The sequence below is a fragment of the Cavia porcellus genome, unplaced genomic scaffold (assembly GCF_034190915.1).
Source record: "Cavia porcellus strain 051 isolate PalLab524CR breed Dunkin Hartley unplaced genomic scaffold, mCavPor4.1 scaffold_8, whole genome shotgun sequence".
Classification (NCBI taxonomy): domain Eukaryota; kingdom Metazoa; phylum Chordata; class Mammalia; order Rodentia; family Caviidae; genus Cavia; species Cavia porcellus.
In genome coordinates, this window is record NW_026947491.1 from 19,706,909 (window position 1) to 19,728,577 (window position 21,669).

General features: G+C 38.2%; 3 protein-coding genes across 11 annotated transcripts in view; all 3 read left to right on the forward strand.

The window, feature by feature from the left end:
* Window positions 1-4,769, forward strand: part of LOC100717083 (zinc finger protein OZF-like) — a 27,494-nt gene extending 22,725 nt beyond the window's left edge. For 6 of the 8 annotated variants that reach the window (XM_063254456.1, XM_063254454.1, XM_063254455.1 and 3 more), the window contains 4 exons: window positions 1,166-1,292; window positions 1,495-1,555; window positions 3,925-4,420; window positions 4,596-4,769. The gene's annotated coding sequence lies outside the window, so the exon portion shown is untranslated. The remainder of the gene's footprint in view (window positions 1-1,165; window positions 1,293-1,494; window positions 1,556-3,924; window positions 4,421-4,595) is intronic. The other 2 variants (XM_063254453.1, XM_023563767.2) reach the window with 2 other exon arrangements.
* Window positions 1-7,236, forward strand: part of LOC106027020 (zinc finger protein 709-like) — a 9,535-nt gene extending 2,299 nt beyond the window's left edge. Inside the window, exons 2-4 of the mRNA XM_063254459.1 lie at window positions 1,166-1,292; window positions 1,495-1,555; window positions 4,596-7,236. Of these exons, the coding sequence (XP_063110529.1) occupies window positions 1,259-1,292; window positions 1,495-1,555; window positions 4,596-6,345 (1,845 nt within the window). The 5' untranslated portion in view covers window positions 1,166-1,258 and the 3' untranslated portion in view covers window positions 6,346-7,236. The remainder of the gene's footprint in view (window positions 1-1,165; window positions 1,293-1,494; window positions 1,556-4,595) is intronic.
* The window catches only part of LOC134477254 (zinc finger protein 709-like), a 40,951-nt gene that overhangs the window by 11,068 nt on the left and 8,214 nt on the right, over window positions 1-21,669 (forward strand). Inside the window, exon 1 of one of the 2 annotated variants that reach the window (XM_063254451.1) lies at window positions 4,841-4,975. The exons of the other annotated variant lie outside the window; for it this stretch is intronic. The gene's annotated coding sequence lies outside the window, so the exon portion shown is untranslated. Of the gene's footprint in view, window positions 1-4,840; window positions 4,976-21,669 lie in introns of those variants that run through there. 2 annotated transcript variants of the gene reach the window in all.

Genomic DNA, 21,669 nt, shown 5'->3' on the forward strand with positions numbered 1-21,669 from the left:
AAACAAAAATTGGGGGAAGTGATAGGTCAAACTTGACCTGATCGTGCACAGTATTGAAACTGTAGACAAGAGAGCAGTCTCCCCCATCATGATGACTATGATGTGAAGAAGCCCCATATTTAAATTTCCTGACTTCTCATGTTTCCCTGTCTCACCACTTGTGAGTAAGGTACCCTGGGTTGCATAGGCACTGGGAATGTTGTATAAATTTGAGAATGTATTTAATCTATAGAGTGTTAGGTGATCATTTGATGTTATGAGCTATGAGATAATATGCCACCCTTTCCATATTTTCATTGTCTATAGATTGCTCCAATATTTTTTGTTTCTCCATTAGTACTTTAATCATTATTCATAAATATTGTTTTTTCTCCTTTTTATTACTGCATTTTAGATATATATAGTGTTAACTTTGTCATGGGGGATTTGTACTTGTACACTGAGTATCTTCTCTTTCTTTTTCCATTCTCCTCCTAATCCCTTCAACCCCTCTTCCTCCTCTTATTTACAAAATTATTTCCTTTTTTTCTTCTTAAATTTTTGTCTTTTCTTCCCTCCCTTCCTTTTAACCCATTCATTTGAACATTTCAGATTCCTCAGAAAACTAATCCTAAGGGTTCCATTTGCTATCTTCCTAAAAGAATTAAAAGCATCGTACCACAGCAGTGTATGCACACCATGTTTGTAGCAGCTAAATCATGGGGAAAAGTCAGATACGCAATAGCAGATGAATTGATAAAGGAGATGTAGTATTTTGGATTTTTTTTACAGTGCTTTGCTACTCTGTCATAAAGAAGGATGAGCATGAGATATTTCTAGCTAAATGAATGTGCCTTGGGACTTACCCATAGTCCATCAGAAGCAACCATTAGTTATCTGCCCTTCTCTTTTGTGGATGGTGGCTCCCTCTATGAGCTCTGCTTTAGAAACAGTGTACAAGTATAATTTCTGTGATCCAGTGCTACTATTTTTGCTATCATTGTAGCAGTGAGTTGAAATTTAACATCAGAATTGCTGTGTAAAAATATGTGCATGTAGTTGAGTTTGGGGACGAGATGTGGAATTTATATTTGAAGGAATCAACTTCAATTCAAGAAGAGGAGTTCAGATGTCTCAGAATGTGAGTCTCAACCTTCTTTCAGGAAATATATATGTGATTATTTAGGAGGCACTGACCTTGGAGGATGTATTTGTGAACTTCAGCACAGAGGAGTGGGCTTTGCTGAATCCATCCCAAAAGAACCTTTACAGAGATGTGATGTGGGAAACATTTAAGAATATGACTGCTCTAGGTAAGGATGACATCATGTTCTTGTTTATACACTGAGAGAGCATTGGTAGTTATTCATTGACAGTGATGCATTAAATAGAACATGAAAACATTCTGAAGAACATGTCAGGCCTATTTACACTATACCATGATCTCTATCTGTTATCCATTAAATTTTATATAATGATATAATGACTATTTGTGTTTCTATGGCTATAATTCAGGAAGGACCTGGAACAATCACCAAGTTGAAGAAGAATACAATATTTGCTCACAAAATCTAAGGTAATTTGCGTTTATAAGGAAAAGGAATATTGCCTTAGAGTTGGTATTAGAGACTTTTGCCAGTTATTGGAGACCTCCGCATTGGCTTCAAATCTCCTGCCTAAATTGTGGCGCATGGCAGGAAAGGAAAGAAAGAGCAAGAGATAAAGTATAGGGGTTCATAGCAGGAATCTAGGACCACTAGTTGCTCTTTAGGAACAAAAGGCCCCAAATCTCTGGCTAGCTGCCATTTTATTAGCCACTATAAGGGAGAGGGTAGGATACGTTTCCTGTAACAGCCTAGAGGCAGTGGTACAATGGGCAAGTTTAATATTATGAAGGAAACTAGCTGAGATCAATCCCCACATCTAGATGCTAATTTCACTAAAAGGAAAGTGATTTTAGCACTCTATAATGTCCCACAAGGTAGAGAGGACAAGGAGACACTAAAACAGATACTGTATCAATTTACATTTTGTAGATCCAATAAGCCTGTGTACCAACAGAAATATTACAACCAAGGAAACTTAAGATGTGAGGCCATGTTCAACTTTATTTACTCTCACAAAAATTTTTCAGATACGTATACAAGTTGATTTTGTATAATCTGACAATCGAATACAAAAATATTCCAATATAGAAACTAGTCAGTGATGCACACCTGTAACCCCAGTACTCGGGAGGCTGAGGCAAGAGGAATTCCTTGTGTTTGAGGCCAGTCTGGGTACTACATAAGCAAGACCAACCTGTACCATGCAGCAAGACCCTGTTAAAAACAAACAAACCAAAAACCATATAGGAAACTAATTTAGTAGTGATAGTATGCAATAAGAAATACTATTGCATACTTCGGTATAAAAAAAAATATTTCGTAGTGGATACTATGAAAATGTATGAATTTACATTTGAATGTTTTATGTAGCCATATATAAGAAGACTAAATTTTGAACTGTGACAGGAAGTCATTTTAAGTTATCTATGTACATTTTTGAATAAGACATTTCTAACCTGGAGCAATATTCAAAATGCAAATCAATGGTGGTGCAGTAATAGATGTTTTCAAAACATCCTCCATAGAATTGGTGCATTCATTTTTTAAGATTTTTAGAAGACTCTCTCAGATGATGTATAGGAATATAAAATAGAACCAATTTAATAATATATTGTATATTCTGAAAGGATTTAAAATGATTGTGTCTTAGCTGTACATGCATACTCATTCTCAAAGCAGGTTATACATGGGTGTTCATAGCAGCTAAGTTCTGCACATAATTCATAACATCTAAGCTCTGAGAACAGCCTAGGTGTTAATCATTATCTGCATGGCTCAGCATGATGGTGCTTCTGGTAATCCCAGCGCTCTGGAAAGCTGAGCCAGCAGGATGACAATGTGAAGTTTGCTCTGAGAATACTAATGATCAGTGAGAAACTCAAAATAAGAAATATAAAAACTAGAAATGAAATTTAGTGCTCTCATTTAATTTTCAGTATTGAAAAACTTGTGCTATTCATTAAGTCATGAAGAATATCTTTTGCCAAAACAAACAAACAAGCAAGGGACTATTTAATAATGTTAAACGAAATAAATCTGACACAGTAAGTGAGTTATCAGGTGTTTTCTTTTATATGAGATGCCTACATGTAAATTAGTAAAATTAAAAAGTGATAGAGAACAGAAAGCTGACTTGTTAGACAGGAAGAAGATGACCAGGTTAAGGAGAGAAGAGGAAAGTAATGGGGAAAAGGTGTAAAAAGCAATGCAGCATGATACATGCATATATCAGTCACCTAAATGAAACTAGAAATTATGTGTTGCACACGTATCAATTTAAAATTCCCAAATGGATAACATTCTTTGGGGAAAGGGTGTTTGAGGGCTTTTCCCAGTTCATTCAGCCTATTCAGTCTCAAAATCTCTTAACAGGCATCAAGCCAGAATCTGTCCTGATAAATTTTTTTTTTGTACTTATCATCCGTGTGCATTTCTTTCTTTCTTTTTTTTTTTTTTTTTTTTTAAGTAAAACAAAAAAAGGATTGAAATGATACGGAATTTCAAAAAAGAAAAGAAAAAACTAGGGAATTAGCACTAGTTAATATATTGCACAGTGTTATCTCAGAACTAGTTGTTCAGGTTATAAAATCTAGATACAAAAATGATCAACAGTGGTCAGCACAAATTGTTCTTTTTGATGAACTAAGATTAGTAGTATAGTTATGTATCTAACGTACATATACATACATAAATTTATGTATATTTACCAACATATGTATAATCTTTTCCTTTCTTCCTTTTTCTTTTCCCATATCCTAATAGTTCTGTCCTTTTGAGTACTTTCTTTCCCTTTCATTATTACAATTTCTATTATACATTTTGATTGTTACTCTTTCAGTTTAAAATGGGTGTCTGAGATGAATCACACATTTCTCAGATGAAGATATACAAATAAATACATGAAGAAATGTTGAGAAATGCAAATTAAAACAGGATTGAGATTCCATCTCATTCTGGAAAGAATGGCTGCCATCAAGAAATCAACTGATAACAAATGTTGGCAAGGCTGTGGAGATAAAGGAACACTTCTCCATTGTTGGAGGGAGTGCAGACTGGTGCAGCCATTTTGGAAATCAATACGGAGATTCTTCAAAAAACTAGAATTGGGAGTCCCATTCAATCCAATTATCCCCCTCTTGGGTATTTTCCCAGAAAAATTGAAAACATCATGTCACAATGATATATGTGCACCCATGTGCAGCACAATTTGTAATAACTAAATCTTGGAAACAACCAAAATGCCTATCAACTGCAGAATGGATGAAAAAGATGTGGTATTTTTACACAATGGAATATTACTCAACTATAAAAAGATGATCTTGAAGCTTTTATAGGTAAATGGAGGCAACTTGAGACTATACTCATAAGTGAAATAAATGAGACTCACATTTGTAAATATTGTATTTCTCTAGTGTAAAAAATAATAATAAAAAAACCTGGTAAATTATTGAAGCGGAGACCTTTTTATTGTGTTTGATATTTTTATTTATTTATTTTTTTTCCTTACAGCAGTGAAGAGGTAGCAGCATGGTATCAGTATAAGCCTTGGACTCAACATGAAAAAATATTCCTTTGGACTCCAGATGCTAATGTGCAACAAGCTGCTTTAAAGCCAGCTGAAAGACTTGTTTGTAGAAAGCCCTTGATTAAGCATTTATCAATAAATATGCCCATTTTACCTTACTTTGGACTGAAGCCACATGAATATTTAGAATTTGATGAGAAGCTAAGTAAATGTGATGAACATGGGAAAACCTGCAGTGATCTCCAGTGCTTTCAGAAGCATGCAAGGACAGAGAATGGAGAGAAAGCCTATCAACATGAGCAGTGTGGGAAATCCTACTCTGAACTTAGGAAAAATCCTTATACTGGAAAGAAGACCATTATAGGTAAGAAAAATGTGAAGGCCTCCAAGACCCCCAGTGGTGTTCAGATACATGACAGAATTCACACTGGGAAGAAACCATACATATGCAAGCACTGTGGGAAAACCTTCAATACTCAAAGTTGTTATAAAATTCATGAAATATTTCACACAAAACAGAAACCCTATGTATGTAAACAATGTGGAAAAGGATTCAATCATAAGTCTGCATTTCGTAGACATAGACGAACCCACACTAGTGAGAAACCATATGAGTGTAAGCAATGTGGGAAATCATTCAGCAGATACAGTTATTGTAAAATACATGAAAGAAGTCACACAGGAGAGAAACCATATGCATGTAAGCAATGTGGGAAAGCATTCACCTCACAGATGTGTTACAAAATACATGAAAGGTATCACACTGGGCAGAAGCCTTATGTGTGTAAGCAATGTGGGAAAGCATTCACTATTCAGAGTAGTTGTAAAATACATGAAAGAATTCACACTGGGGAGAAACCGTATGTATGTAAGCAATGTGGGAAAGCATTCAGCAGACATAGTAATTGTAAAATACATGAGAGAGTTCACACTGGGGAGAAACCCTATGTATGCAAGCAGTGTGGGAAAGCATTCAGTGTACACAGTACCTGTCAACGCCATGAAAGAATTCACACTGGGGAGAAACCATATGTATGTAAACAATGTGGAAAAGCATTCAGTGTACACAGTTACTGCCAAAGACATGAAAAGACTCACACTGGGGAGAAACCGTATGTATGTAAGCAATGTGGGAAGGCATTCACTACACACCGTTATTGTCAAATACATGAAAGAAATCACACTGGGGAAAAACCTTATGAGTGTAAGCACTGTGGAAAAGCATTCACTACAAAGAGTTATTATAAGATACATGAAAAAAGCCACACAGGGGAGAAACCTTATGTTTGCAAACAATGTGGGAAGGCATTTCCTACCCACCAATATTGTCAAATACATGAAAAAACCCACACTGGGGAGAAACCTTATGTGTGTAGGCACTGTGGGAAAGCATTCACTACACATAAATATTGTCAGATACATGAAAGAACTCACACAGGGGAGAAACCTTATGTGTGCAAGGAATGTGGAAAAGCATTCAATATGAAGAGTTCTTATAGCATACATGAAAAAAGTCACACAGGGGAGAAACCTTATGTGTGCAAGCAGTGTGGGAAAGCATTCACTATACGCAAATATTGTCAAAGACATGAAAGGACTCACACAGACAAGAAGCCCTGTGCATGTAAGCCATGTGGAAAAAGATTTGCCAGTAAGTCCTCATATTATATACATAGATCTCACACTAGCGAGGAACCCTTTGTATACAAGCAATGTGGGAAAAGTGTACAATAAATGGGATTTTTTTCTCCCTTTTCCCCTACTTTCCTTTAATCACCATTTACAAAACCAGCTTTTCAATTTTTTCTTTTTTCAACTTTTCCTTCTCCCCTCATCACATTTGAACAGTTTTTCTCAACCACATGAAAGTCACTGGTGAGAAACCCTATATATGTAAGACTGTTTTGAAAATCCTATAAAATTATTCATGTAGTGGAGACCTGAACAAATTAAATGAAAATTTGATGTCAGTGTTACATCATACTTTTTTCAGAAGATACACTGTCAGGTGGAGATATCCTAGAAGATATTCCTTCTGAATTTTTCAGTAAATTACTTATAAACATCTGAGTTGTGTATCTATAGACTTTACCATAAAAATAATATTAACTATTTTTATGTAAGTCATTGTCTTTGATCTTTTTTTTTTTTTTTAATGTCTTTTTTTAAAATCGGTACCGGGGATCAAACTCACAACCACCTGCTTGCAGGGCAGGTTCTTATGCCTGTTTCATGATTGATGGAGGGCCAGAGGTTTAGCTCAGCAGCACTAGTGCCTGCCTGGTAAGCACGAGGTCGTAAGTTCTTCCAGTACAAAAAAAAAAAATTGACGGAATTTCCCTCTACCTTTGATTTTATTTTCTTTGTATACATACTTCATGTTCTGTGGAAAAAGATAAACTTGATATTATAATATATATGTATTTATATTTAGACTGGCAAACCTGTTTTTGAAAACTTCAGTTGTTTTGATACAGTTTGGAAATTAGCAGATGTTTTGATTTTCATACCCTAACAAGATACCTACATATATCCCAACATATTTCTCTTGTATCAAGTACATAATGTACCTTACCATGCTTGTTTATGATATTATAATTTACATAAAATTTTGTTTTCCTATCATTTTGTTGTGACTTCTAATTTTTTGTTAATTTTACCACCACTTATACCAAGAAATAAATCATACTACTGTGAGTGTTTGACAGATCAGATAGACCATGATGCATCTGTAACAGGATATCATGAATTGTAGTAATCAATCAGTTAGTACTTACTGGAGAAACAGAATAAAACAAGATATATGAAAAATTACAAGATGGGCTTACAATGGTACCCACACAGTCAGATACAAAAGAGTGCAAAAGATCTGGATATCTAGAAAGTCCAGTTGAAGCCATGGGGCCCACTGTAGTCTGCCATGAAACTCTGTCAGGAGATCAAAGAATCTATGCTAAAAAACTAATCTGAGCTGGAGATTGAAGAGCCTGTGTTGGATGGTAGATGACTTTGAAGTTGATGGTGAATACTGGAGCTTCTCCACAGAAACAAAAGCAAGCCTTCATTTTTTTCTTTTTTATAGCATTCTGTCATCAGTCCTCCCTAGGGTGGGTCTTCCACACCTGTAACTTCTCTGGGCAAATTTAGTTGGATGGGTAGTACTCAGTTGTCAAGATTTGTTAACTGTCACAGTCTACCCTTTGACAGCAGCCAGACATGTTTTTTAAACCATAGTCTCCAGATACAAAGAGGGGCTCATAAATACACCTAACATGTTATAGCTATCCTACATACAAAGGAAATACACAAACTCCCCAGAATGGAAGAGTAGTTTTCTTTTGGTGATGCTAACTTCTAACTTGAATGTTCATAACTTGAATATTTTTACATAAGTTTAATAAGATCTAAACAATACTAAATCTATCAACATTGTATTATATTAGAAGCATACTAAGAAAAAACTGGTACAGTTACACTACTTGTGTCTGTAGCTGATCATGGGATCATAGCTGTTAGACTGGCACATAGCTGTTTGGAACTACCTTGCCCCTTGTATTTCCTTGGCCTTCAGGAAATGTCTCAGAAGCTCTTGGCTCTTTCCATGGTATAGTGACCCATACCATTAAGCCTGAAGGTTCTGGACTGTTTAGTATTTTGCTTGAATTGAATTCTTACACTTTCATGTTGACTATAATAACAGGACATAGTTATATGAGGAGGTGCCCCAAGGGATCTCCTGCACTACAAGTATGTTTTGGTTTTTTTTTCTCCATTGTGGAGTAATACTCATTTTTCCTTGACAGTCTGGGTCAGTACTTTTCCCTACACTGTAACTCCTTTTTTTAGCTTCTTTCCTCAGTCATAAGGACCAAAATGACCAGGAGAAAGTCTTTGCTTCCAGTTCACTGGTATCATTGTTGTGCTTCCTAGTACAACTTTACCCTTTCTGGAACTAAGACTTTCTTCTAAGGCAGCAGATCAGAAGATAGTAAAAACAGGATACAAAATTTTGATAGCAGATCACTATGGTAATCACGAGTGATACCACTGTTACTTCCACCCCTATATTCTTGGTCCTACGAATCCTGGCTATGGGAAACAGTACAATATAGTTGATATGGATGCAAAGCATATACAGCTTTTTGAAGAACCTTGCCCCAGCTCTGTAAGCTGTTGCCAACTAACTGGTATTACAAGTGTGTCTTCAAAAGACCATTCCACCTTTCTGTCAATACACCTGCCTCTGGGTGTTGAGGAACATGGGAAGATCAATTTCCATGAGCATGAGCCCATCACCTTTTTTTGGTCATCAGATATGTCCCTTAGTGTGAGATCCATGCTGTATGGATTCCTTGATGGTTGATAAAGCATGTGATTCTATGAATGGAAATTTTGGTTAGAAGTATCACAGGCAGGAAATGCAAATCCATATCCTGAATAAGTATATTTTCCAGTAAGGACAAAGCACACTCCTTTCTGTTGAGGGAAGCTACCCAGTATAATACATCTGTCAGCAGGTTGAAGGCTGATCATCCCAGGGAATGGTGCCATATTATAGAATCAGTCTCTGCTGCTGGTCTTTTTCATTCACTAGTACACTACATGAAGTTCTGCCCACTGTGAAGATTTTCCTTCATCACTGTCCATCAGAGACATCCTGAAAAGAGATTGTAATGTTACAGCTGTCCACTTGAAGTTCTTACTACATAACAAGCAGAACCATCAGGAAAGAGAGCTATCCTTTTTTTCTTCTAACAACTGATCATATGGTCCATCCCATTAGACCATAGTGCCTGTTGAGAAACAGGTAATTATGCACAAATAGGTTCCATGTGCCTCTCGGGAACTTCTTCATGTAACTTTACTTGTGCCCTCTGGACCTGCTCTGTGTTAATCAGATATATGCTATTTCCATTTAATGACAGACTCTTGCTGCACATGTCCACCTTATGGCTTGGTGGATTAGATAATGCCCAGTTCATGATAAGCAGCTCAGGTTATGTGGTAAACTGTTGTGCCATGTTCAAGTGTTCAGTTTCCACTAAGGCCTGCTGCCACGAGCTATTTTTCAGAAGGAATGCAACTGAGTGCAGATGGTGGCAGTCTTACTCCAAAAGCCTAAGTCTGTAACAACATGAAGGCCTGAGAGAAACTACAAAAAGCATCCTTACCTGCCACTGATACTTGAAATACTGTTATATCTGCTTGCTCCGATGACCCCAGTGGCATATCAGCCAGCAAAGCATCTTGTACCTGTTGCAGAGCCGTTTTTTCAAGGATTCACTCAAAACTAGCAGCTTTCTGAGTCATAAACATGGTACACTAAAACATCTGTGAGGAATGTGTTGCCTCCAAAATTCAAATATGCCAACTAGGCATTTTTGCCTCTTTTTTTTTCATTATAGGGGAAGCCAGAGCAACAATTTGTCTTTTACCTTAGAAGGGGAATCTCTACATGCCCCACAGCACTGGAGTCCTAGAAATTTCAGTGAGGTAGAAGGACTTGGAATTTTAGTGTGATTTATTTCCTATCATCTGACTCTCAGATTCTTTACTACCAAACTAGAATGGTTGCTGCCTCCTGCTCGCTTGATCCAAATGTAATATCACTGTGATGAGCCAGCATGGTACCTTCTGGAAGAGAAAGGCTATCGAGAGCTCTGCAAAGTAGTTGTGACTACTTTTTTCATTCACTAGTGCATGGAGGCTGGAGAGATAATATAACCCTGAGGTAGTATCAAGGACCCAGAAAAGAGCCCTGATTGTCTGTATTAAAGATACAGTTAGAATGCTGGGCGTGGTGGCTCACACCTGTAATCCCAGCACTCGGGGGCGCTGAGGCAGGAGGATCGTTTCGAGTTCAAGACCAGCCTAGGCTACAAAGTGAGCTCAAGGCTAGCCTGAACTGCACAGTGAGACCCTGTCTCAAAAAGACAAAAAAAAAAAAAAAAAAAAAAAGGTTAGAAAATAAAAATGAACAAGTTTAGCAATACATGAGTGACTGGAAAGTCAGTGTCTCCAGGTAGGTTCTCTCTTGATACTCCAGAACAGCCACTATTTATTAGGCATATACAGTGATAGGCAGAGCTAGCTAGTGAAACGGCTGATGAAGATACATTCTGATTATCCCTGGTTTTCCTGATAGATAGCCGAAGCTAGAGAGATTTAATAATGTGCCAAGTTCACATAACTAGGGATAGCTTGAAATTCATGTGTGTCTCCTGATAGGGTTTTCACTGTCTGCAGCAGACTGTCTACTCCACCTTGGAGATTTAATTCTCAAAGATATTACCCCTTCCTAAAGGGTTTCTGTGCACTTGAACTCCACCTGTTCTCATGTTCCCACTCACAACCCTGTTGTTTCTCAGACAATTTGAGGTGAAATAGTTATTTTCTTTTCTAATTAAGGATATGAGTGTTCCAATCTATTATTCATTCCTGTGTCAGTATTTCACACACTGGGTAATTAATAAAGAATGGAAATATAATTGTTACAGTACTGAGGCTGAAAAGTCTAAGACAATGGCACAAAAATCTAGTGAAACATTTTTTCTGCATGATACATGATTAAATGCCAAATAACCACATGTATAGTAGAAAACACAAATGAATATTGTTTTATTACATGCCCATTCCAGTCCTAAGTCCCTCACTTTCATGTTACTAACAGCATTCCATTTAAGAGAGGAAAATACTTATGTGCCCATCATCTATTATGGGCCCCGTATCTAAACACTGTGTCATGAAATGTCCTGTTCCCTGAAATGTAAACTTTACAGGGCATTGTGACTCTCGCATTGGGTTACTGATTTGAAATCCCTGACATGAGCCAAGAAGCAATCTTTGGTGTGTGGAAACCTGCAGTTATGCTTGAGTCTTCATTCCCTAGCACAGAAACCTCAGTTCAAGTCAGTCTAAATTTATTATTTTGTTGGTGATCTGATTAGGATCCAATATTTGCTGTGCATCACTTTTATTTACTTAAATTGTTTCTCATTACATCACACATTAAAAATTACAATCATAAAAGTAAAAACTGATTCAAAAACCAAGGGTACATTTGGAATCAATGTTTTACTCATTGTCATAAAGACTTGTGCAATAAATTATTCAGCATAGATTTAAATACTCTGAAGTACCCTTTCCCTGTAAGTAAATAGAAGGCTGTATCAGGATATTTTGTTTTGTTTTATGTCTTGTTAAGACTTTGGTGGATTAAGTACATTTTGTGGAAGAATATTTTAGGAAATGTGTTATGTAGACATGCTGGGGGAGAAAAGAACTGAAGTCAATTCTGAGACCCTTAACATGTCTCTTAGTACTGTTTACTGAAGGATTTGTATGATATTCTATTGTCTTTTGTTTCCACTTGGCTTTTCTAAGGCTCATGTCCCATGGCTTTTTAAATCTCTCCTCTGGGCTCTGGTATTTCTTTCAGCCTCTATTCATTACTCTTAGGAAATCATTCATCATTTGGTATCTTGCCTACAGTCTACTCAGACCTTTATTATAACCTCTGTTTATGATGATACCTTTTATGTTCATCAGCCTTTGGATTGAAATATTAAAATATAAGTTAAAGATCTGTCTTATCTCTAGCATCCCTGAAAGCACAGTGAATATTATAGAATAAATGGTTGAATGCTATATCAAATGTGATAGCAGTTGATGATACAGGGAAACATTGTACTCCTCGACAGAGGAAAGACATGCTATGTTACCTATCCTGTAAATGCCTGCCTTGCTGTGTTTATATCCTGAATATTTCATAATGTGAAAACTGAGGACACAGCAAAATACCACAGTGTGATGCACAAAGCTGTGTCCACATTCATGTTGATGCACATAAAGTGAAGTATGTGACACATACACTGGAAAAAGACCATGAAGTAGAGGTGCTGGCAAATCAAACTACAGGTGGTATCAACCAGGGACAGCAGTACTTTTCTATGAAAAACCATGTGTCAGCTCATTTTCTACTAATGTGACTCAGTTTTTCTTCCTGCTGGTTAGGTGAAGTTGACTGAATGACTATCCTGAGACTTGAGATGATATTAGGTCCTTTTTCAGGTTTTAAGTGTGAAAAGAACCAAACTCTTGAGTCAGTGGAAAAGGACAGTGTGTATTTTGATTGAGACATTTTCTCAATTATTTACTTTATTGTAGCTGGAACCTGACACCCATGAGTTAAAGAAGGAAATTTTTTCTTTGGCTTACAGTTTCTAAAAGGCTTACAGTTTCTTCAGTCTGTGGCTCCAAGGCAGAGTAGTATAACAGCTTGTCAACTCAAAGGATGACACCCAAGTCCTTGCTACCTATGCTTTCTGGCCTCTGGGTACCTCTCAAAGAATTCATAACATGAAAAGACAAGAACCAGAGGGGATTAAGGAATAAGACACATATATACCCTTCTGGGCTACAATCATAGAGACTGCCTCCTCCACCATGCTTCAAGTATCACATGCAGCCATTAACACTGCAGTGAAGTAACCCAGTGATAAGTATCCCACATCTCTGATCAAGTTACCTACCAACAGCCCTACCTATGAGCAAAGGAGGCTTTGGGGAGCATCTAGATATAAGCAATAAGAGATATCAAAAAGTACTTTTTGGCCTTATATTACCTGTCTTTTTCGTAGAAAAGAAAGCCCAAAAAAGCAATAATAGCTTGATTTTGAAGATTGTATAAAGATTCTCCATCAATCTCAAATCCTTCCATACTGTACTGCATGATCTACAAGGTGGTGTGTTAGGAGACTCCATGGTGCTTCCTGTTACCCCCTTCACTCCATAGATGAACCTGAGTCCTTTCTGCCTATGCTGTCTGGCCTCTGGATACCTCAATTATCAATAAAGTATGATACAACATGTAATAATCTTTTCAAAACTTGAGGCTCAGACCTGTCATAGATTCTTGCTAGTATGAGGAAATACACATGAAGTAATTTCTGTTTCCCCAAAAATCCATTATCAGGGCAGAACAAACCTATCTGAAACTTAGGAGAACTGAAGTTAAAAGGTCCCTTATTCTACCTAGAATCTTCCTCCAACCTGAGTGGTGCCGAAACATTTTCCTGGGCTTCTATAGGAGCATGAGGAAACATTGTCTCTGAGCTTTCACATCCTTTCATGGCTTACATTCAGAGAATGTTTAAAGATGTGTTTCTTCATGCACAGCCTTTGTTTCAAGCTATTTTCTCTGACATCAGTGCTGTTTTAATTTTGCCTGGAAAATTCCCATGTGTCTTTCAAACAATGCCATAGTAAATCATCACTGTTTAATTGACTGATATTTACATACCTTTCTTTCATATTCTCTTTTTTAAATTTTTTTATTTTAAAGAGATTAAGACAAAAGAGGACATAACAAAGCAGATCAGAACAGAACAATGTAAGCAACACAGTAATTCACCACAAGACAACCCGTAATTAATAATAACTACTGTAATGTCTCTTTGAAATAGTTGAGCATAACTTCATATACGATAGTATCAAACATAACAAAATAGTATAAAACCATTCAAGAGAATGAAAGTATTACAGGGCATTCAGAACCAAATAACAGAATGAACAGTGGCTACTATATTATCTCATTTTCTATAGAAAATTTGTTTATACTATCACACGTAATAAAATCTTTCATATTCTTCCAGCATCTTATCTGCATTTGAATTTTCTTGTATTGTCACCACTGTGAATTGCATACTCATTTGGTTATAAGTATTGTACCTGCTGAGAGACAGAAGCAACCAAGAACAGAGCTCTTGGTTGGCCTCAATTTCTCATGGTTCAGACTGAGAAATTCTCTTATATTGAGCATGATAACTTCCAATAAATTGAAAGTTGGAGAATTTTGAACCTCTGAGGGGAATGGGGAGCTTGCAGTCTAAAGTCCTTTTGGACCTCAGCCTCATCACCAGGAAGCGATGTGGGGCTGTTTCAGCAATCTCTCCGGCTTTCATGCTAGCAAATATGTTTCTCTTCCGATTCTGAGTATATGGTTTTGACTGTAGATAAACTGTGAAGGTTGTCTTGAGGAAGTTGGAATCCTTGCTTTTCTTTCAACTTTTACTCTTTTTCAGAATATTGCTATCATGCAACTCAACTTTTTTCTTTTGGGGGGAGGTGTAAACAAGAATCAAATTCTGGACCTGCTTGCTAGACAAGTGCTGCATCACTGCAACTCTGATGTCTTCATTTACACAGTAATTGTATTCTTCTCAGGACCATATATTTATTTTCATGGATGAAAATGAGGAGCGTGAGACACAGTGTGAAACTCTTGCCAATGAATCCAACTGCCTCGTTCCCCAAAGCAGACCCTGCTGTATCCTATTTTTGTCCTGAGTTGGGCTGACTCACAATGTTTTCTAATACAAGAGGACTGGTTCTTTCGTAGAATACTGATCCTGGAACTTTTTGAGCACATTTGTGACCCATCTACAGAAAGGTCCATTGAGTCCATTAAGAAACACATGAGAACTTTGAAAAGCCAAGAGTAGAGGCCTTAAATCAAGTATGCTTCAGACGAGGTGAGACTGACATCCTGAGAGAGGATGGTCCAGAAGTTCCTGGGTGACGTTGACTTTTACTCCTGGTGCAAGAGGTTTGTTTCTCTTGTCTCAGCTCAGCTGGCCCACGATGGAGCAAGAGCCAATCAGCGAGGAAGGTGTTTTCTTTATGAATTGCCCAATCGGGCCATATGTGGGCGGAGGGCTCTTCCTGTATGGTGGCGCCAAAGTGCACAGCGCATTGCCTAGAGAGCCCACTCCACTCTTCTCACTTTTCCTGTAACTTCTACTGGCTGCAGCCTGCATTAGAAGAATCTTGGAGACCCTCACAATGGTGATGTTATGGGATGGGGGCTGGGATAGAATCGGATGAGTTCTGGAATGAACATACCAGAATTAGCTAAGGTGACAAACAGCCTTGGCTTAGCTCCAGAATTTGAGGTCTTAGTCTTTCGTTTTGCATCATCATCTGTCCCTGTCCCACTTTACTCCAACAGGGAGAGTTCTGACCGCCAGCATATGGTCCCCATTGAGTGCTTTCTTGGGCGGTCCCAGGCAGAGCTGCATCTATAATAGTCTGAGGAGAGCTGAACTTCCGGGGAAACCCTAGATTCCATGTACAGCGGTAAAAGGGCAGTTGCCACTTTGATGATTAATGTGAGAGTTCTACTCAAATGGTGTTACTGCATAAGCAGTGGTCTTGTGCTCTGCAACATTTGAGAAAGGTGGTGAACCAAAGGAGGACCTTAGGAGGCGTTTTATTGGAAATAAGAACTTCCTGATTTCAAGGAAGCCTTCCAGTGAATGGTTTTGTGACCTCTCAATCCAGAGCTAATTTTAGATAAGCAGTACTGCTAATTGCTCAGATGTTTAGTGGCCAGTTATCATAGATATCTCTGTGGATTCAAAACAACCACTTTGGACTCGGGATGTCTAAACCATTTCCCAGCATGCAAGGTTTAAAGGAAACTGATTGCATTTTTAATTTTAAAATCCTGGAAACTCAGAAGCTTAGGGTGTGGCTGCAATTGCTTTTCTAGGGAGGGGCCTGCATTCCTTGTTGGGCTGAAAGATCACTTTTTGTTCAAAGTCATAGGTCATTGTGTCTATTCTTATTTTAATTTTTATTGAATGGCTAATTTCCACCTGTATCTCAGGCTCTTGATAGGTGCCTTACTTAGGAACTAAACAAAACAATTTTTTTTTTTGAGACAGGGTCTTGCTATGCAGTTCAGACTGGCCTTGAGCTCACTTTGTAACCCAGGCTAGTCTTGAGCTTGCAATGATCCTCCTATCTCAGCTCCCTGAGTGATGGGATTATAGGTGTGCACCATCATGCCTGGCTCTAAATAAAATATTCTTTACAGTTAGATTATTTAAGTGAAGATCTCCATAGAGTTTAGAATGCTGAGAAAGATGGAGGTGATGTTCATGTATTAGGAAGTTCATGTATTAGGAAGGGAAAGTGATCCTGCTAAGGAGAACTTGCTGGGGGTGCTGTCTGTTAAACCCACACAAAAAATGCTTTGAGCTGGGGCATCTATAGGGATATGTGCCTGTGATAATTGGTATGGTTGGAAAGAAAAAAAAAAAAAAGGAATCACTGAAATCATAGGTGTGGTCTGTGGACTGTTTCTAGACAATTTATTAGAAATTGGGACAGCACTTTGTATAAAAGAAGCACTCAAGTAGGGCAAAATTCTGGTACTGAAGAGCTGCAGTCCAATGAATGGCTAGAATGAACACGCTTATTGAACTGGCAAGAGCAAAGGGAAGTAAAAAGGCATGGGACAGTGGCTACTTCAACAGTAAACTCCCAACTTCAGATTTTTGTTACTGTGATAATAAATGAAGGACCACTTGCTGGCTTAATTCATAGGTCACAGGCTTAAAGAAAGGAAGAGGATTTGGGAATGAAAACTACTCATTAGCTCACCTATCATTTTTGAGGCAAAATTGGAGAATATGATGCAGATCTTGTAGGTTTAAAAGCAGGATGTGTATCATTTTTGCAGTGGAATGGGAAAAGGTTTTTCCTTGTTATAAAAGATTTCAAGGTATTTCTGAGGTTTGTTATTGTACAGAGACTGAACTCAGGAAATTTTCCCTGACCTACATCCCCTCCAATTTTTATTTTTAAAAAATGAGATCATTTTTGTAAATTATGCAGGTCATGGAAAACTTTTGATTCATCTTTATTTCCCTAACTTTGGGTTGATGGAAATGTGGCACCTTGCTAGTTTAAGATTGGGGTTCTTAAGTCACTGTGATTTACCAGGATTTATACTCTTGCTTGGGTAAAGTAAATATCACTGAGGCCTGGTAGTGCATGCTTACCACTTGTGAGATTAAGATAGGAGTTTTACGTCACCAAGCCCAGTCTGATTAACTAAGTAAGACACTGTTTCAATGTGAAATAAATATTTTGGGATGTACCTCAACTCAAGATTGACTTCTTTGATGTGGATGAAGCCAAGAGTTAACTTAAAAGCAATGAAGCAAAAAAGAAGTTATTTAGGGCAAATCTTATTTTTAATGCTGAACTGTATTCATTTTTCACACCAGGGGTACATGCTATAATACTTCCTTATGATTGAGGACAGCAGTAATAAGTCACTGTTCTGTCAGAAACAGGACATAAATGGGCATGGTGCCTGTACACATGTGTAATCCCAGCACTCAGGAGGCTGAGGCAGGAGGATAGTTGCAAATTCAAGACCATCCTGGGCTATAAAGTGAGCTCCAGGCTGGCTTGAACTGCATACTGAGATCCTGTCTCAAAAAGACAAAAAACAAATAAGCAAAAAGAAATAGGACATATTGAGTAAATAACAAGTGATTTACAGTATACTATATTTAAAAATGTCTATGAGTTATTCAGTATTATATTATAAATTTGTCTTTGTTACATAAATTTCCCCAAATATAGATCAAAATTTGTGTGGTGAACAGGTTTAAAGGCTTAGCAATCATGTTTGCTTGTTTGCATATATTTTGGGCATTTTCTTTTACTTTCTTTTCTTGTTTTTTTTTGTTTTTGTCTTCTTGAGACAGGGTTTTGCTCTGCAGCTCAATCTCTTGAATTCACAGTGAGCCTCCTCTCTCTGTCTTCCAATTGCTGGGATTACAGCATGCACTGCCATGCCTGGTTTGGGCATTTTAAATAAATTTTATTTTCGACTTCCTTTGGGTTGATCAAGATATTTTCTTTTTTTTATCGGTACCGGGGATCGAACACACGACTACCTGCTTGCCAGGCAGGCACTTATGCCGCTGAGCTAAATCCCCAGCCCCCGATCAAGATATTTCCCTTTCAAACTCTAGTAACATACATAGACTCATACTTTCAACAGCCCTCAAGAGCATGACGTTCACTAGATTGTTTCTCAGGTTTTATGTTTTAGTTTAGTTTTTATTTTGAGGCATGGTCAACTGATTTCAGGCTGACTTCGAATTTACAGTGTGGCGTAGGCTTATTTTGAGGTCAAGAGATCCTCCTGCTTCTACTTCTGAGTGCTGGGATTATGGGCATTTGTTACTATCCCAGCATATTTCCTGTTTTGAATGCTTTACTAAGCATGAGCAACTGAACAAACTGAATAGTATAATACTGTTCAGAAAAGGGAACTCCTTTTGGGGATTTTTCTTTGTTTTTGTAGTGTGCTTGTGCGTGTGCATGTGTGTGTGTGTTACGCAGAGGTGCCCTACTCAGGCTGTACTGTTTGTTTTGCATCGCTAGGATGCTAGGGTGGAAATTTTCAGTGGATGGGCACAGGGCTCAATACCTTGAACAGAAGACACCAAGCGTGTGCAAGCATTCTCAGCTTTAATTTATACAGCTTATTGGAACCCTTCTAACTGTTTTAACTTTGGATAATCATCTGACTTGTGACAGCAGGGTGCTCGTAACTGTAACACCACTTCTACTTCCATGGTCTTAATGGGCTAAAGGCAGGTGTGTGCAGTGCCATCACTTCCAAAATTCCTTCCCCCTTTGCAATGATTGATATTCCACTGGGGAAGCCCTCATTGTGTGTTCCATAAATGACAAAAAACTTCAATCCTGAAACCTCTTTATCTCTTGGTTCTGCATACTCTGAACACAGGCTTTCCATGTTGATATCCCAGAGAAGGCAATGGGGAGGGCCTTCTATGATGCCACAGTAGACAAAGCACAGAGCTTCATTTCACAGCATCTTTGAGCCTGTCTCTGTGGGTATCATCATACAACATCAAGCTTTGGAGCTGGTTCTGTACTTTTGTACAGGTGATATCTGAAATGTAGTGTAGGTAGGAAGGACAGGAAGGGAAGTACAGACAGAGTACTTCTGGGGAGAGTCACTCTGGGGAGAGTCTCTCTGGGGAGAGTTTACTTTGTGAAATGTGTAGGTCACCATGCCTTATCATCAGGAAGTGATTGTGTACCACAATGCATTTCAGCAGTCCTTTGGTCCTCCTGGTAAAAGAACATGACCAGTAGTCAGAAGTCAAGATTTTTTTAAATGATCTTGGATGAAGTAGGCTGCTTGTCTGAGGCTGTTGAAATATTCCTTTCTTTTACATCTTGATATTTTTTGCAGAATATTCTCAGCATATGCCAGGTTTCTCTTGTGTATTAGATAGTTATGTTCTCTTTTTAGTATATTTTAGTATTCTTTGTTGAAAAAAGGTAGATTAAGAGATAAGGTATGAGAAAGGCTGCACAGACAAGTCAAGTGCTTCATGTAAATTTCTATCCTCTGACAAATTTAAACCTTTCCTTCTATTCCGTTGTCCTGTCCTGGTCTGTGGCCCAGCTTCTCTGTTCATTTTCAAGTTTTCCCATGAGATACTGAAGCTCAAGTGCAGGAGTATAGTTGGGACCTGATATTCAGGGGCAACACGCTGAAAAAGCCCATTGAGTACAGCAAGAAGACAGTGGCAGTTCTGGAAATGCTGGAGCAAATGCTATGATTCCCACGCTGGGTGAAGTCCATGTCTTGGGAGGAAGCTGGTGTTAGAAAAAATTTTGTTGTAGTCTATCTTTATGCTTCTCTCAAAAATGCAGTGTGTATTCTGTCTTTTCCTTTTTGGCTCATAGAGGGATGAAATGGGGCGGCAGTGCTTCAGGGAAGGAAGGCTAGTTCCGTGTAAACTGTCTAGTCAGGCTCGCTGTCCAGAATGAGGACTCTTCTTTCCTCAGGAACCCAAGTCAAAGCTCCCAGTATGCTGCTGAAAGACCGCCTGGCTGGCTCACACTGACTAGCTCAGTGACATTTCCTGGTGGTAGATTGCATGGGTTGGGCCTTGAGAGACCCCTGTAAATGGTGATGTGCAGGCTCCATTGGCCAAGACAGGAGTGAGGCTGTGGTGGATGCAGGAGGTCAGTCACATGTGGACAGAAGCAACCTTGGCAGGACCTAGATCTCTGCATCACCTGAGAGGTCTTATTCCTGTGTGTCCCCTGCTAATTTTATGCCCTTGTTATCTTCTGGCTTTCAGGATGAGACTACCAGGCCCTGAGCATCCTGTGCTGTGCAAGTGAGGTGACTTGAGCATGTCCAAAGCTCTTTCATGGAACGCTCGGTGCCTGCTCCTCAGTTACCATCATATTGGGCACTGACATCTAGACAGTGTTGGTGGAATCTGCTGACTCTTGTGTGATGTGCATGTTTGAGTGACACTGGACTGGCTTGTGTCCTCTGACTTCTCTTTCATCTTCACTCCTGGTATCGTGATTGATTTCTGAAATATTCCCCAAATGTCTTTTGTATTAAAACTTGATTGGATAATGTATTAAAACTTTGATTTATGAGTTGATGAGTTCGGCATGTGTGTGTGTGTGTTGTAAGCTGGTCAGGCTTGGTTGGAAGAACTTCATCTGGGACATTTCCTGGAAAAGTGTATTCTTGTTTATAGCTTCTCTCATTTTTCTCTGCTCTTACACTGCTGTGGTAAGCTGATCTGATTCAGCTTAATGTAGGAAGGTCATCATGGGCCCATTATCTAGTACAAACAGCATGTAAAAGGTCTTGAAAAGTAGGATAAAACAACATAAAGATAATTTGAGTAATAATAAAAATCTGAATGTACAGTTTGAGCCCATGAAACCAATTTTGAGGACTTAGACAATAGGCAGTATCATTAAGGTGATATCGAGGGCTTCCTTTTGTAATTTATAAAGTTGGTCTTCCAGTAGGCTCTGGAGTTTGGTAATATCTCCACCAAGAATCGTATAAAAAGCACCATGGAGAAGGTGCTGGACCTCCTCTTTGTACTCTGAAAGGTTAAATGGGATGCCTACAGAATGGTAACTGGCATCACCACTAATTTGATGGTATATATGAAGAGCTTTTCGATGTTGATTGAGCCCAATGACTGTTACCTGAAGTACATCAATTTTATCATGTTTCTTTGATAAGTGTTGGTCTGAGTTATCAATTCAGAGGTAATATTTTAAAAAGAGCTATTCATAGTTTGAGCAGTTTGAATGGAATGAGTTAAGGTGGCCACAATTTTCACTGAAGCTGTCACATAATGACTGTCTAGGAAACATTTTGTCTAATAA